The 14,128-nt window shown below is 41.3% G+C and overlaps 1 protein-coding gene across 1 annotated transcript in view; it reads left to right on the forward strand.

Moving 5' to 3' along the window:
* SEL1L3 (SEL1L family member 3) overlaps positions 1 to 14,128 on the forward strand; it is an 81,762-nt gene that overhangs the window by 13,605 nt on the left and 54,029 nt on the right. Inside the window, exon 2 of the mRNA XM_075568317.1 lies at positions 5,499 to 6,054. Within this exon, the coding sequence (XP_075424432.1) occupies positions 5,499 to 6,054 (556 nt within the window). The remainder of the gene's footprint in view (positions 1 to 5,498; positions 6,055 to 14,128) is intronic.

Below are 14,128 nucleotides of genomic sequence, written 5' to 3' on the forward strand. Positions count from 1 at the left end.
GGCGCACGCACACAAACCCTGACAGCCACACGTACACACACTGACAGCCGCACGCACACACCCTGACTGACGCACGCACACACCCTGACTGACGCACGCACACACCCTGACTGACGCACGCACACACCCTGACTGACGCACGCACACACACTGACGCACGCACACACACACACACACACACTGACTGATTGACGCACTGACTGACACACACACATACATACTGACGCACGCACACAACCCCTCACAGCCGCATGCACACAACCCCTCACAGCCACACGCACACATACACAGACTGACGCGAGCACACACACACACACACACTGACTGCTGCACACACACCCACTGACTGCTGCACACACACACACTGACTGCTGCACAAACACACACACACACACACTGACACACACACACACACACACACTGACACAAACAAACACACACACACACACACTGACACACACACACACACACTGACACACACACACACTGACTGACACACACACACACACTGACTGACGCACGCGCGCACACCCCCACACCCACGCGCGCACACACACAGACTGACGCGCGCGCGCACACACAATGAATGGTACACACACACACACATACACTGACACACACACACACTGACACTGACACACACACACACACTGACACTGACACACACACACACACACACACTGACACACACACACACACACTGACACACACACACACACACACACTGACTGACACACACACACACACTTACTGACGCGCGCGCGCGCACACCCCCACACCCACACACTGACTGAATGACTGACTGACTGCCGCACGCACACACTGACTGACTGAGGCACACACACACACGCACACACTGACTGTGTGTGTGTGCGTCAGTCAGTCTGTGTGTGTGTGTTTGTGTTTCTGCGTCAGACTCACTGACGCGCGCGCGCACACACACTGACTGACTGACGCACACACAATGACTGACGCACACACACTGCATGAAGCTGTAAAGGAGGGAGGGGGTGAACTGGATTGATGTGAATGGGGGACAAACAGAGAGAGGGGGAGGGGTGAGGAGAGAGAGAGGAGCGGGAACATTACATCCCGGGCAACGCCGGGTCACTCAGCTAGTATAAAATAAACGTAAAGAGAGGGTGCATACCATTCAATGATGGATACAAAAAAAGGAACAACAGGACAGTCACTCTTATACTCCCAGAAAGTGAATATATATATCATTTACGTGAATCACTATCCGTATTTGAAGTGTGTGTGTATATAAATATATATATACATACAAATGAGCATACAGTAATATTTCCATTTGCTATTTGCCTTGCTATGGAGGGTTTTTGTCACTTTTTTACTCACATAACTTCACATATACATACATATATAATATATATATATATATATATATATATATATATATATATATATATATATATATATATATATATATATATATATGCAGTGGAAGTGTATTGTGTGTATTTACCTACACACTCACTCCACATTTCAGTAACATACATATACATCTAAATAATATTCACATATACACGTTTGCTATAAATGGAATTATTACAATTTTACATTATATACACGTGCAATGAATGGAATAAACACTGTAATAAGTTTGAAATCGCCTATCCGAGCTGCTATGCATGGCTGATCCCTTTTCTCCAGCTTCCTTGAATGTACTACTGTATGAGGAAGATCATGTGACCAGATGCTAGTGCACGTTTAGAGAGAGGGAGGGCAGGGCTGACAAAGGGGTGTGCCTGGGTTTGTGACAGGACATGAAGGGGCAGTGCCTAAGCAAATGCTTGTTAAAATAGAATACAAGAAAATTGGTCTTTCAAAGTTGTTTTTTTTAAAACCGAAAATGCTAAAAGTATTTTTTCTTACTACAGAACTGATTTATTAAAAAAAACACACATGCAGGATATAGACTGAACTGCAGCTTTAAGGGGTAGATTTACTAAGGTCTGTTGCACGTTAACGCATCTGAAATGTGTGTGTACCTGGTATATATATCTAGTGTGTAAGTGTTTGTGTGTTTTGTGTGTATTATAAGTTTAAAACAAGCTTTTGCACACATTGTCAGCAAAGAAAATAACTTGATAATTGTGACATATCCCCACATCCTCTGACAATATCAGTCACACATCCATTTGAATAATTTAAATAAACAAACCGTTCCACCAGAACACGAGATTGTCATTTCTTTATTGTTTGCATAGACTACGTTTAGCTGTTTGTCCTGATGAAACCATTGTTAAATCCTCAGTCATGTTTTGCTTACAAAGTGCTGTAAAATACCAGCTAGTACATTTTGCATATAGAAATTTACATTTTCTTTTAAGTGCTGCTTTTTAGACGTTGCTGCAAATTCCTTTTTTTTTTTTAAATGCCATGTAAATAATAATTATTAAAGTGCTATTGAGAGTAAGGTTGTCGGGACCCAATTTGCACGTCTGAAATGTATCTTTCATAATAAAAGAAATAATATGCCAAGAGATACGCACGATGCTGTACTCCTAATTAACACAACTACTACTTCTACCTTAAACTAGTTAGTGCAAAGATGGAGACTTTGCTCTCTATGCAAACCTCAAGGTCATTAATAAACAAGTTAAAAAGCAGGGGTCCCAGTACCGATCCTTGATATCCGATACTCTACTCACAACTTTAGCCCAACCTGAAAAGGTTCCATTTATGACAACTCTGCTGTCTGTCCTTCAACCAGTTTTCAATCCAAGTGCAAATATTGTTACCTAGTCCAATTTCCTTTTATTTTGTACACTAACCTCGTGTGGCGCCGTATCAAAAGCTTTTGCCAAATCAAAGTAGACCGTATGAATTGGATTACCCTGGTCTAAATAACTACAGCCGGTCCACGCTTATCCGACATCATACATCCCGCAAACTGCCGTCGAATAACGGACCGTCGGATTGAGGGTCCATGTTAATCGGCGGTGGTGACCGTCGAATAAGCAGATCAGATGTCGGATAATGCGTCCAGCGGATTGCATTATGCGGCGTCGGATAAGGCATTCGACAGAAAGCGGGCCATCGGATACTGAGGACCACCTGTACTTACCTCCTCAAAGAAACTAAAAAGTTTAGTTTGGCACGACCGATCCTTTATAAATCCATGTTGACTAATACTAATCATTTTGTTATCCATTATGTATTCCTGATTTTTAACCTTCAAGTAGCTTCCCCACTATTGATGTCAGGCTTACAGTTCTGTAATTCCACGGTTGTGATCTAGCTCCCTTTTTAAATATAGACACCACGTCTGCTTTACACCAATCTGGTGGTACTGAGTTTTGCTGCCTTCTCCATTAGCAAGTCATTTAGCTTCCGATATTTGGTGGTTTATAGCATATTTCTACAAACATTTTCTTTATATTTTTACCTCCACTACTAATTTCTATCCACAAGGTCTCTACATTTTCATCAATCCTATAATCGGTTTTAGATCCAGTTTAACATATAAACATGCTCCACCACCTTTTCTATTTGCTCGATCCTTCCGAAAAAGGGAAAAGCCCTCTAAATTAACTGCCCATTCATGAGTTTCATCCCACCATGTTTCAGTAATGCCTATGATATCATATTGCTCTTTTGTACGGTAGACAACAAAAGCGATGACATATGCCGCTCAACCCCGTTCTAGCGCGATCCGCTACAACGCGGATCCGCATATAACGCGGTCTAAATGTGGCTCCCGCTCGAAAGTACGGCAGGGAGAGGAGAGAGCCACAGAGAGGAGAGAAATGCAGATACCGGTAAGTCCTCGCGCGGCAAAATTTACGCGATCCCAGTTATAATGTGGTCTCATTCTGTGGACCCTGAGGACCGCATTATGACGGGGTTCAGCTGTACAGCTGATTAAAAATTAAAGGGTTAAATTTGGGGTACAAGTAGGAAATAAGATAGAGATTGCAAAGAAATGGTGCTCATATGTGTGTGCTCTGAACACGTGTCACACGATTGATGTTGAAGCAATAATAAACACACTGGAACTGTCCGTAATAGCTTAATGTCCATGAATATAAACGGGGGGGGACAAATGACCTAGCGGTGTCCACTTGACTACCATAACCAATGGGCCTTTTGTATAGTAACCCCCACTGTGTATAAGCATCCCTAATAGTAAGGCCAAAGGTAAACGTATAAGGGCTATAGCCCATTACCTGCCCATAGAGGTGCCCACAATTAATCCAGTTTTCCAATGTTCCAGGGCGTGCAATCCTACGGGGTAGAATCAGCAACAGGCAATGTAGAGCGTAGGAGCACAGCAAAACGATTCCAAGGAAAAATAGAAAGGCTTTAATTCATTAGCTCACAATGTGAGTGAAAGAAACAAACGCACCAACGTGTTTCATTCCGTGGGACTTTCTCCAGGTGTCTACTAAATTTAGCTTTGGTTAACCGCCTATTCCCTTTTTTCATGGAGGTTTTTTATTACTGTATATTCCATGCATTTTAAACATTGGTATAAATAAAACTTTATTATTTTTCTTCCGTATCCTAAATGATCTATATAGGACGTTGTGTATTGGTGAAGTCATTTACCCATAATCACTAATAGTGATCAAGGTTATTTATACCTTTTATGACTTATATGGTCATCACTTTGATATCTACAGCGAGTACTTATCGTAGGATTCTTTTGGACCCCCTTGGGTCTTATTGTATTATTCCCTTCTACCGTAGCTATTAATTTAAGCTCCCCCCATTTTATCTGTCGGGCTTCTTGCATTAGCAAGCATGCATTTAAGGTTTTTAGCAGTCTACAATTGTTATTTGTGCTCCTGCCTTCCTACGTCAATTGTATTTAGTCTTTAGAGGTTTTAGTATTACCTGTATTTAGTATGGGTGCCTCTCTGCCTGCCAAACTCCCACTTGCCCCAAATCTGTCTCCATGACCCATAGCTATTTCCCCATTCTTATCTATCCTGTTTAGTCCATTACCTCTTGCTTTTGTACAGATAAACTAAGAATCCATTACGTTATTTAAAAGCAATTAACAATGTTGGCTGTATACAAATGTCAGCATATACTTTAGTAAAATTATCATATAATACATTTTTTATTTTTCAAACTTTTTATTTTATTTTTTAAACCAATTGTATCCAGACCTTCAAGCAACATTTCATTAAAAATCCTATGTGTTTTATTTTATTTTTTTAACAAATTAGTTAATACCCCATTAAAAATCCACTCTCGATGCCTCTTTTATGTATTAAACTTCTTTGGGTTACTATAGCAACTATTTTAGGAAGCTGCACTACGAAGACAACAAGCATTTTTTGGGCGACGTATGCCATGTGACACCCCGGGTGCCAGAACCCATGAAGCACAACACCCCAGGGACATTAAAGGGTTAAAATAAAAATCGGACAAGAGGAAATACTCTTTTAATGTTTTGGAAAAAAAAACTATAAAAACCCAGAAAACAGTATATTGTATTAAAATTGTCCTCTTCATATTTATAGATTCCAGTGTCATGTTCCAGCAAGGAGACCATGTCCATCACAGAACAACATATGCCGCACTTGAACTATGGAGATTTGGTTGAGTTTCACAGCTTACCAAACAGTGTGGCCAACTCGGAAATTTCTGTGCAATATTTGTGCACCAGACCTTGCATGGTACATGTTGACGTTGTGGCTTCATCGGAATTGAGGACTGGAATATCGGTTTTTAAAAAGCGCTGGAAGAATGACGGAGACCTTCATGAGATAAGGACCCGCAGAGTGAACGTCACATTTCCCAGCATTATCATTTATAAGAATGACTATTTCATGCAGCATTCCATTCATGTATATTATGTGATGCTCAGAGCCTGGGTTGTACATGCAGACACAATAGATACAGATACAAAGCACAGTGAGACCATACTTTATGCAGCAGCAAAGACATTTGCTGTGTTGGACTCAATTCCACCTCACCAACGTCCTTACAAAGATCACCAAAAATGTTTATCGTGGGACTTTGCACATATGTGGAGAGCAAGAGAAAACAGAATACCAGTATGCCCATTTGAAACTGGTGAGTACAACTATGAATTAACGCGTTTTCACACTGTATGTTAATATTAAATGAGGATATTTTGACATTAAGTTGATACTGAAACATTTTGCAGAAAGGTCTGTTAGCGTAAGTGTAGACTTCAATGCTATGTAAAAAAAGATTTAAAAAAAAAAAAAAAAAAAACCTGTCCACTTTGATTGCTGCTTTATGGACTGACATTCTGCCCCACAAACCCTATGCATGAAACAGAACTCTACAATTACATTGAATTCTTCAGAGAACTGTATCCGATATGGAAATGATAATGAACCCACCAGCACCACAGACCAAGGATAGCCAAGAAAAAAAATCCAACTGGCTTCTTTCACCAGGACATAACCCTAAACTTGACAAATCTATAGAAACCTTTAGAAATAGAAAGCCATACAGTCACTAAAGACACAACAGACATTAATAATCAAACCTACAGACAAGGCAGGTGTTTTAGTTATGATGAACATAACAGACTATTTGAATGAAGAACAAAGACCACTATTATATAGTAAATACTACAGGAAGACCCCACCCATACCTACACTAAAGAAAGGATCAGCAAAGGCCTCCACCTCCACAATGAGTACATATTCAGGACCTTCCATAAAACCCAAAAGTAGGTTCTTTCTGCATGTTTTTCAAAATACACAGAGGGGTACCCAGGGTGGCTATTTATCTCTGGTATGGTATTGTATGTCTTTATTTATATAGCGCCAAAAGTGTACTCCGCACTTCACAAAGAATACAGTACAGGGAATTTTAAAAATACAATAAGTGCAGCAAAAAATCAGACAATGGGAAAGGAAATCCCTGCCCCGAAGAGGTTACAATCTAAGAGGTTTGAGGGGAAATTTACAGAGACAGCAGGTGAGGAAATAAGTGCTGTAGATGGGTGTGCTTGGCCACAATAGGTGGTATAAGTGACTGTGGGACAATAGCAATGAGTGCAGGCTATTGGGATGCTTGATTTGTGGGGCAGGTTCTAAGGTTAGTCAGTGTTAAATGAAAAGGTTAACACCATTTACAGGGGAAGAGATGGCAGGGAGCCGTGGGTGAGATCAGGTGTGTATGTGTGGGTTCAGGCTTAGGGGAGATCCCCAGCAGCAGGATGGAGTAGATAGAGGGAGTGAATAGAGGATTTGTGTGGGTGTTTTTTATTGAGGGGTAAAGAAGTTGTTGGGAGAGAGGTGTATAAATAATGGTGGAGTGGGGATGTTGTAGAGAACAGAAATGCTCACAAAGGAGTGAGGAAACAGTAAACAGAAAAATAAATAGGGAGGGCATAGTGAGATACATGAGGAGAGACTGACCAGTTATTGGAGGACAGAAAGAGTACAATTAATCACAGCTTTTAGAAAGTAAAGTTCTCACAGTTGTAAAGTTATTGTTCAGAGTCCAGATCTTCCCCAAATCTTCAACTCCAAGATTAACTCTACCACACACTTAAATGTTACACTTTATTGTTACACAGCCATATGGCTCACAGCCAAAGTATCCAGCCTTAAGTATTCTAAAACACAGCCACATTGACTACTAATTAAGGGAGGGGTCTGCCTAATCAACTAAGACACACCAAATTGTTAATTCAATTTTAGGATCTTGCAAATTGATAGTAGAATCCAGTTCACACATACCAATATTAATACTGTACATTTTAAAATCTGTAGCAATTGATAGTAAATCCAGGTCACACTAATAGGCTGGATAGGAAATATCCTGAATACCTGTGGAGGAGTATGTAGCCAGGTCCCTACAGGATAGTTTAATAAGCCATCTGGTTCTTTACCAGAAGGAATCATCTTTGCAAATATGGACAGCTATAATCCCTTTACACAAGTGTTTCTCAATAGCCGCGAGAGGATGAAAGGGTGCCACGGGAGTTCACCGATCTCGCAGAGCAGGGAGAAAGCAGGACGGGGGGGCTGAACAGTTTATCATCCTGATTGGCTGCTGCAGGGTAATGTAGCCAATCAGGAGGAGATATCAGGAACCTGAAGGGTTGAACCAAGCAGAAGAGAAAGCAGTATGGGCAGGAGAGAGTGCGTGTGTGTGTGTGTGTGTGTGTGTGTGTGTGTGTGTGTGTGTGTGTGTGTGTGTGTGTGTGTGCGCTATTGGAGTGGTTCCTTGGCAACTAACCATTAGGAATAGGGGTGCATAGAGAGAAAAAAGGTTGCGATCCACTGCTTTACACCAACATTCCCCACCAAGATTGCTTTAAGTATGGTTGATATCATGCTAAACAATCAACACGCAGAGACTGTTCTACAACTAATTCAATTCATATTCACACACAACTACTTCTCATTTGGTGAACACATCTACCTGGAAGATATGGGGACAGTAATCGGAACAAGGATTTACACCACAATATGCAAATCTGTTTATGGCAAAATTGGATATCCAGGAAGGAGAATTGGAGCACAGCTACATGAAAAAACAATCGCTAGAGAGTGTGTCCCAAAATAAGAGGTTTATTTGGGTCAGAGCATGGTACCATTGTACCATGCTCTGACCCAAATAAACCTCTTATTTTGGGACACACTCTCTAGCGATTGTTTTTTCATGTAGCTGTGCTCCAATTCTCCTTCCTGGATATCTGCTCTTGCTGTGGAGTACCGGATGCACGCACCTAGAAGGTAAATCCCGGGAGGACCACCTGCTTTAAGTGAGTTTATTTACTCTACTACACCATTTTTCCTATTCAATGATTTGGCTGGACACTAGCTAGTGTGAGTATTTGCCTAACAGGGTTATACTCTTCCGGTTTATTGATTTCTGGTGGAAATAGGTGTTTATACTATAGGTGGTCACCATTTATATGTGGGATACTTCGAGGACAAACACTATGTATACAATATAATTGAAATTGCTGAGTCTACGTTTAAGAGCACCACACAGTCTGGTCTTCTATATGGCAAAATTGGAAAATAATTTCTTGTCCACCCGCAGCACCAAATTTGCTACATAGATGATTTCTTGGTAATTTGGAGTGAACACGATCTCATCCAATTCCATGAAAGGCTGAATGAATTCCATCCAACAATTAACCTGAAACTGAGCATTCCCACACACACACGCACTCATTTATTCAACACATTCATGCGGGCCAATTGGAAGCCGCAAGGAATGATGTCACGGCTTCCTATTGGCATGTGTGATGTGGGACATTTTAAACGCCATCATTTTGTCGGCACACAAGATCCCTGCCGGCAGAGATACCGGCATCCCGGTAGTCCATTTTGGGCCAGCTCTTTCAATGGCCCCTGGTTTCCCTTTACCTCCGGTTTTCCCCGTTCCCTGTTCTGCTATGAGTTCCTGCGGAAGAAATTACAATTTTATTGAGCACTTGCATTGAAGTGATTTGTAATCCCTTTTTGCTCTCTCTCAATGAAGTGATTTGGATTATGGAAAAATAAATAGCTCTGCAGAAAGAACCCGGTACGGGGGCAAGTATATCGGGAAGCAGAGGGTCCCCGGAGCTGAAATTAATGGAGTTTAGCCCCAGAGACCCCATGCGTCAATCCTGTAAAACGGTGTAGTGCTGCTTTAACTCTCTTTGTGACACTTTTTGTTTGTAATTTATTTGGTGAATACATTTGGTACACCATAGTGGTGCTTTTTGCCCGATATATTTTTTTAAGCTGTTATATTCTTTAAGAAGACTTGGAAGAGTCTGTTTTTATTTATTTATTTATAAAATGTTTTACCAGGAAGTAATACATTGAGAGTTACCTCTCGTTTTCAAGTATGTCCTGGGCATAGTTAAAATAATACATGGTTTCAAATAGAGTTACAGGATACTGTATACATTATATCCAGTATATTGCATGCACAGTTATAGAAGATGTATATTATAGGCTTATGTAACAGTTACAGACCAGATTAAAATGTGAGACAGCCTTAGTTTTGAAAGAACTTAAACTGGTGGTGGATGTGAGAGTCTCTGGTAGGGTGTTCCAGTTTTGGGGTGCACGGTAAGAGAAGGAGGAACGGCCAGATACTTTGTTGAGCCTTGCGACCATGAACAGTCTTTTGGATTCAGATAAGTGCTGCATGTGGTAGGATTGAGGAGCTTGTTCAGATAGATGGGTAGCTTGCCCAGAAAGTATTTGAAGGCAAGACAGGAAAGTTGAACTTTGCGCCTAGACTCTAGTGATGACCAATCTAGTTCTTTGAGCATTTCGCAGTGGTGTGTTGTAGATGCATTGGAGAACAAAACAACAAATTGAATTGTAGAGGGTGTCAAGTTTGCTAAGGTGGGTTTGGGGTGCCGAGCCATATACTATGTCTCCATAGTTGATAATTGGGATAAGCATCTGCTGTGCGATACGCTTTCTGACCAGCTGGCTTAGGGAGGATGTGTTCCTGTAAAGTTTGGCATAGGTTTTGAATGTCAGGGTATCAATGTGCATTCAGAATGTTAAGTGGGAGTCAAACCATATGCCTAGCTATTTAAAACTAGTAACAGGAGTTAGGGTGGTGTTAGCGTTGGTTCTGATCTGTAGCTCAGTCACTGGAAGCTTTACAAATTTAGTCTTGGTCCCAAATACCATTGTTACAGTCTTGTCAGTGTTTAAAAACAGTTTGTTTTGGGAAATCCAGTTTTCGAGTCTCAAAAAGTCAGACTGAAATATGTGTTGAAGGTCGGTGAGGCTATGGCTGTGTGCATATAGGATTGTGTCATCTGCATACATGTGTATTGAAGCTTCCTTACAAGCTGTGGGAAGATCATTGCTGAACACTGAGAGGGGTAGGGGCCCCAGAACAGAGCCTTGTGGGACGCCACAGGTGATATCAAGGGGATTGGAGTTAGAGCCTTGGATGGACACATGTTGGGATCTACCTGATAGGTAGAACTGAAACCAGTTTAAAGTATGCTACCCTATTCCAGAGCTCTGGAGTTTAAGCCAGATAGCATGATCAACTGTGTCAAAAGCCTTTGCAAAATCTAGGAATATTGCACTAGTGAGTTGTCCCCGTTCCATTCCACACTGGATTTCATTGCAAACTTTTAGCAGTGTGGTTACGGTGGAGTGTTTGGGGCGAAAGCCAGATTGGAATTGGCTAGGGAAATTTGTCTTGGTATAGTAATCGCTTAATTGGGAGTGGACACACTTTTCCATGAATTTGGGTAGGATTGCGAGAAGTGAGATTGGCCTGTAGTTTGAGACAGTGTTTTTGTCCCCACTTTTGAAGATTGGGACAACTCTGGCAGTTTTCCAGGTCTTAGGGATATGGCCTGCAGACAGGATAGAGTTGACTATGGAAGCAATTGGTTTGGCAATTGCTGGGGCACCAAGTCTTAGGAACCTAGATGGTCGCTAATAAGTTAGTAGCACACCCCACAAAGTAATCATTGAATGCATTTGCAATGTCAGTGGGGTTTGTCAGAGTAATATCCCCCTTAGTGATATTACTTGGTTGTTGATGGTTAGAAGGCTGGAATATATTGTTGATAACCTTCCAGAAGTTAGATGGGGTTGATGTGTTCTGGAGGAGATTGTCAGAGTAATATTGTGCTTTTGCATGTCTTGTTTGCCTTGTGCAAATGTTCCGCAGGCATCTGTAGTGATTGAGATCCTTGGTAGTGCCAGTTACTTTGTAGCTTTTCCAAAAGGCATCCCTGAACTGGTAGCGTGCTATTAGATCAGTTTTAACCCATGAAAGGTGGGCCCGCCGTACCGTTATTCTGCGTAGTGGAGCATGGGTATCACAGAGTTTTAAGAACTCGGATTGGAAATAGTCGAGCGCAGAATCAGGGTCGGAAATTAAATCGATTCTGTGTCAAGGGCAGTTGGCAAGGTCATCCAGAAACTGTTGTGTGTTAAAGTTTCTCAATGTTCTAGTGAGGAGAACTTTAGGGCTTGATTGGGACGGTTTAATTTTCCTTACACAGTACACTATTGCATGGTCACTGAAAATGTCAGGAAGGATGCCAGAGGATTGGATTCTACTGGGATTTGAGGAGAGAATCCAGTCTAGCAAGGAATGGTTGTGCGATTTTGGGTTTGTCCGTGTGGGTTGGGAAATTAGTTGCGATAGGTTAAGCGATTTGATTTGTATCTGTATTTTGTGTTTTTTAGGGTCAAGCTAATTGAATTTGAAATCCCCAAGAACTAGCACACCACTCTTCTCAGAGAGGAAAAGGAGCCAAGAAACTGGGTTTTATCAGTCAGGGACTGTAGAGGAGCTTTAGGTGGGCGGTAGATGCCAGCAAGCAAGATGGGCTTAGAAAAGGGGAGACAGATTCTGCCAACTAGGATTTCAAAAGAGGGTGGGCTTGGGAGGCAATTTAGCAGTGTAAATTGTACGGTGTCTGCAATATAAAACACCCCTCCTCCTCTCTTTGACCTATTTTTCCTAGATATGGAGTATCCCTGAATGGCAATATTTGCATCTGGAGTTTTAGGGTTTAGCCATGTTTCTGTGAGAACAATGGCTTTGGGTTTATGCATAAGGCACCATGCTCTTAGTTCATCCAGTTTGGGCAGCAGACTCCTGATATTTATATGGGCAACAAATAGACCTTTTTTGAATTTGAAGGAGGTATTCTCAGAGGTATGGGACAGAGTTGAAATGGGAGTGCCTGGGTTAGGTTCAATATCGCCTGCTAAACAGAGTAATAGTGTGACTAGAAATTTGAGTAGTTGTTTGCAAGTTCTAAATTTGTGGTGTTTGCCATTTGAGTGTACGGTGGTTGGTGTGCTGGTTTTTAGAGTTCTCCACCAACATTCAGTAGATAGTGCAAGCCTTTTGAGTAGTCCAGGGTGTATGGTGATGTTGGGCGTGGGTCAGGAGGGAGGAATTTGTAGTGGATAGAGGGAGTAACATTTCAATGAGGCCACGAGAAAGAACAAAGTTGAGGTACATACCAGGTATGCCAGAGGTAGGTAATGATGCATGGAGCTGTTTTGAGCCAAGTGTGTGTGCAGACTAAACAGCAGGGGTGTGCCTTTTCCTTGTCAAATGTTTTTTCTGAATTGCAATGCTTGGATCTATGCAGTGGGCTGAGTTAGTAGTAGTGCAGGAGGTAGTTGTGTGCAGTCAGTGTTGGGAGAGGCTGCAGTGAAATAAATTGTAATGTGGGTGGGGGATTAAATTGTGCAGGCTAACAAGCATAGGGTCATAGTGTGATCATATAAGCTCACTGTTTGTTGCCTTGTGTAGAAGAGGTAGTAGAAAGATGAAGTCCCCAGTCACCTCTAGTAAAACTATAGTCTAACTATGTATTCTCACTTAAAAAATCTCACTTTAAAAATGCCAAATGCAGGGGGGGGGGGTGTATATTGGTTTTATACAGCTAGAGCAGTCACATGACCCTCCCCCCTCCCCAATAAATCAGCTTGTTCCAGTTGGTCAATTAGCAGCACACAGTTAAGAGAGAGAGAAAAAAAAAAAACCCACCTTTTTGATATTCAAAAATAACAAAACTTAAATACTAAAGGCCGGTGGGTAATTCTTTTAAAACAGCGCATTACTGCCCAGCTGTACGAAAAGCTTCCACGTGCATGTTTCTATTCTGGAAAAATGCTTGTGACTGATCCTTTGGAAATAATTTCTTTCTTTAGCAGAGTTAATTTATTGGAATAATGGATATCAGGAATATGTTTTTGAGAGGCTGATGGAACACACGTGGTTTCAAGCACTCTATCCCATTAATCAGTAAAATAAGTATAGAAGGCATTATTTAACCAGTATGTTTAAAGGGTGTACTAGAAATTAAAAAACTCATATCGCTACATGAATGCAGAGTCCTGTTTAGCAAGAATAAGCAGAGCTACAGGATACCCGTTGACTGCTGGACGATTTCAATCTCAGGAGGATTACTGGTTGTCAGGGCTCATGTCTAATTAGTGTCTGTAAATAGGTCTTTGAATGGATTTGGAAAAGGATTGTGATCTCATTTGCCAGCAAAAATGTAAACTCTAATTGCTGCCAAATGCAACCACACTTATTTTGTTTGCCAGAGCTAATCATTATGTTAGAGAGAACTCCATGATGGAGGATTTGTAAACTATACATGGTAAATATGTTGTATTAAGAGATAGTTAAAGATAGT

The sequence above is a fragment of the Ascaphus truei genome, chromosome 1 (genome assembly GCF_040206685.1).
Source record: "Ascaphus truei isolate aAscTru1 chromosome 1, aAscTru1.hap1, whole genome shotgun sequence".
NCBI lineage: Eukaryota > Metazoa > Chordata > Amphibia > Anura > Ascaphidae > Ascaphus > Ascaphus truei.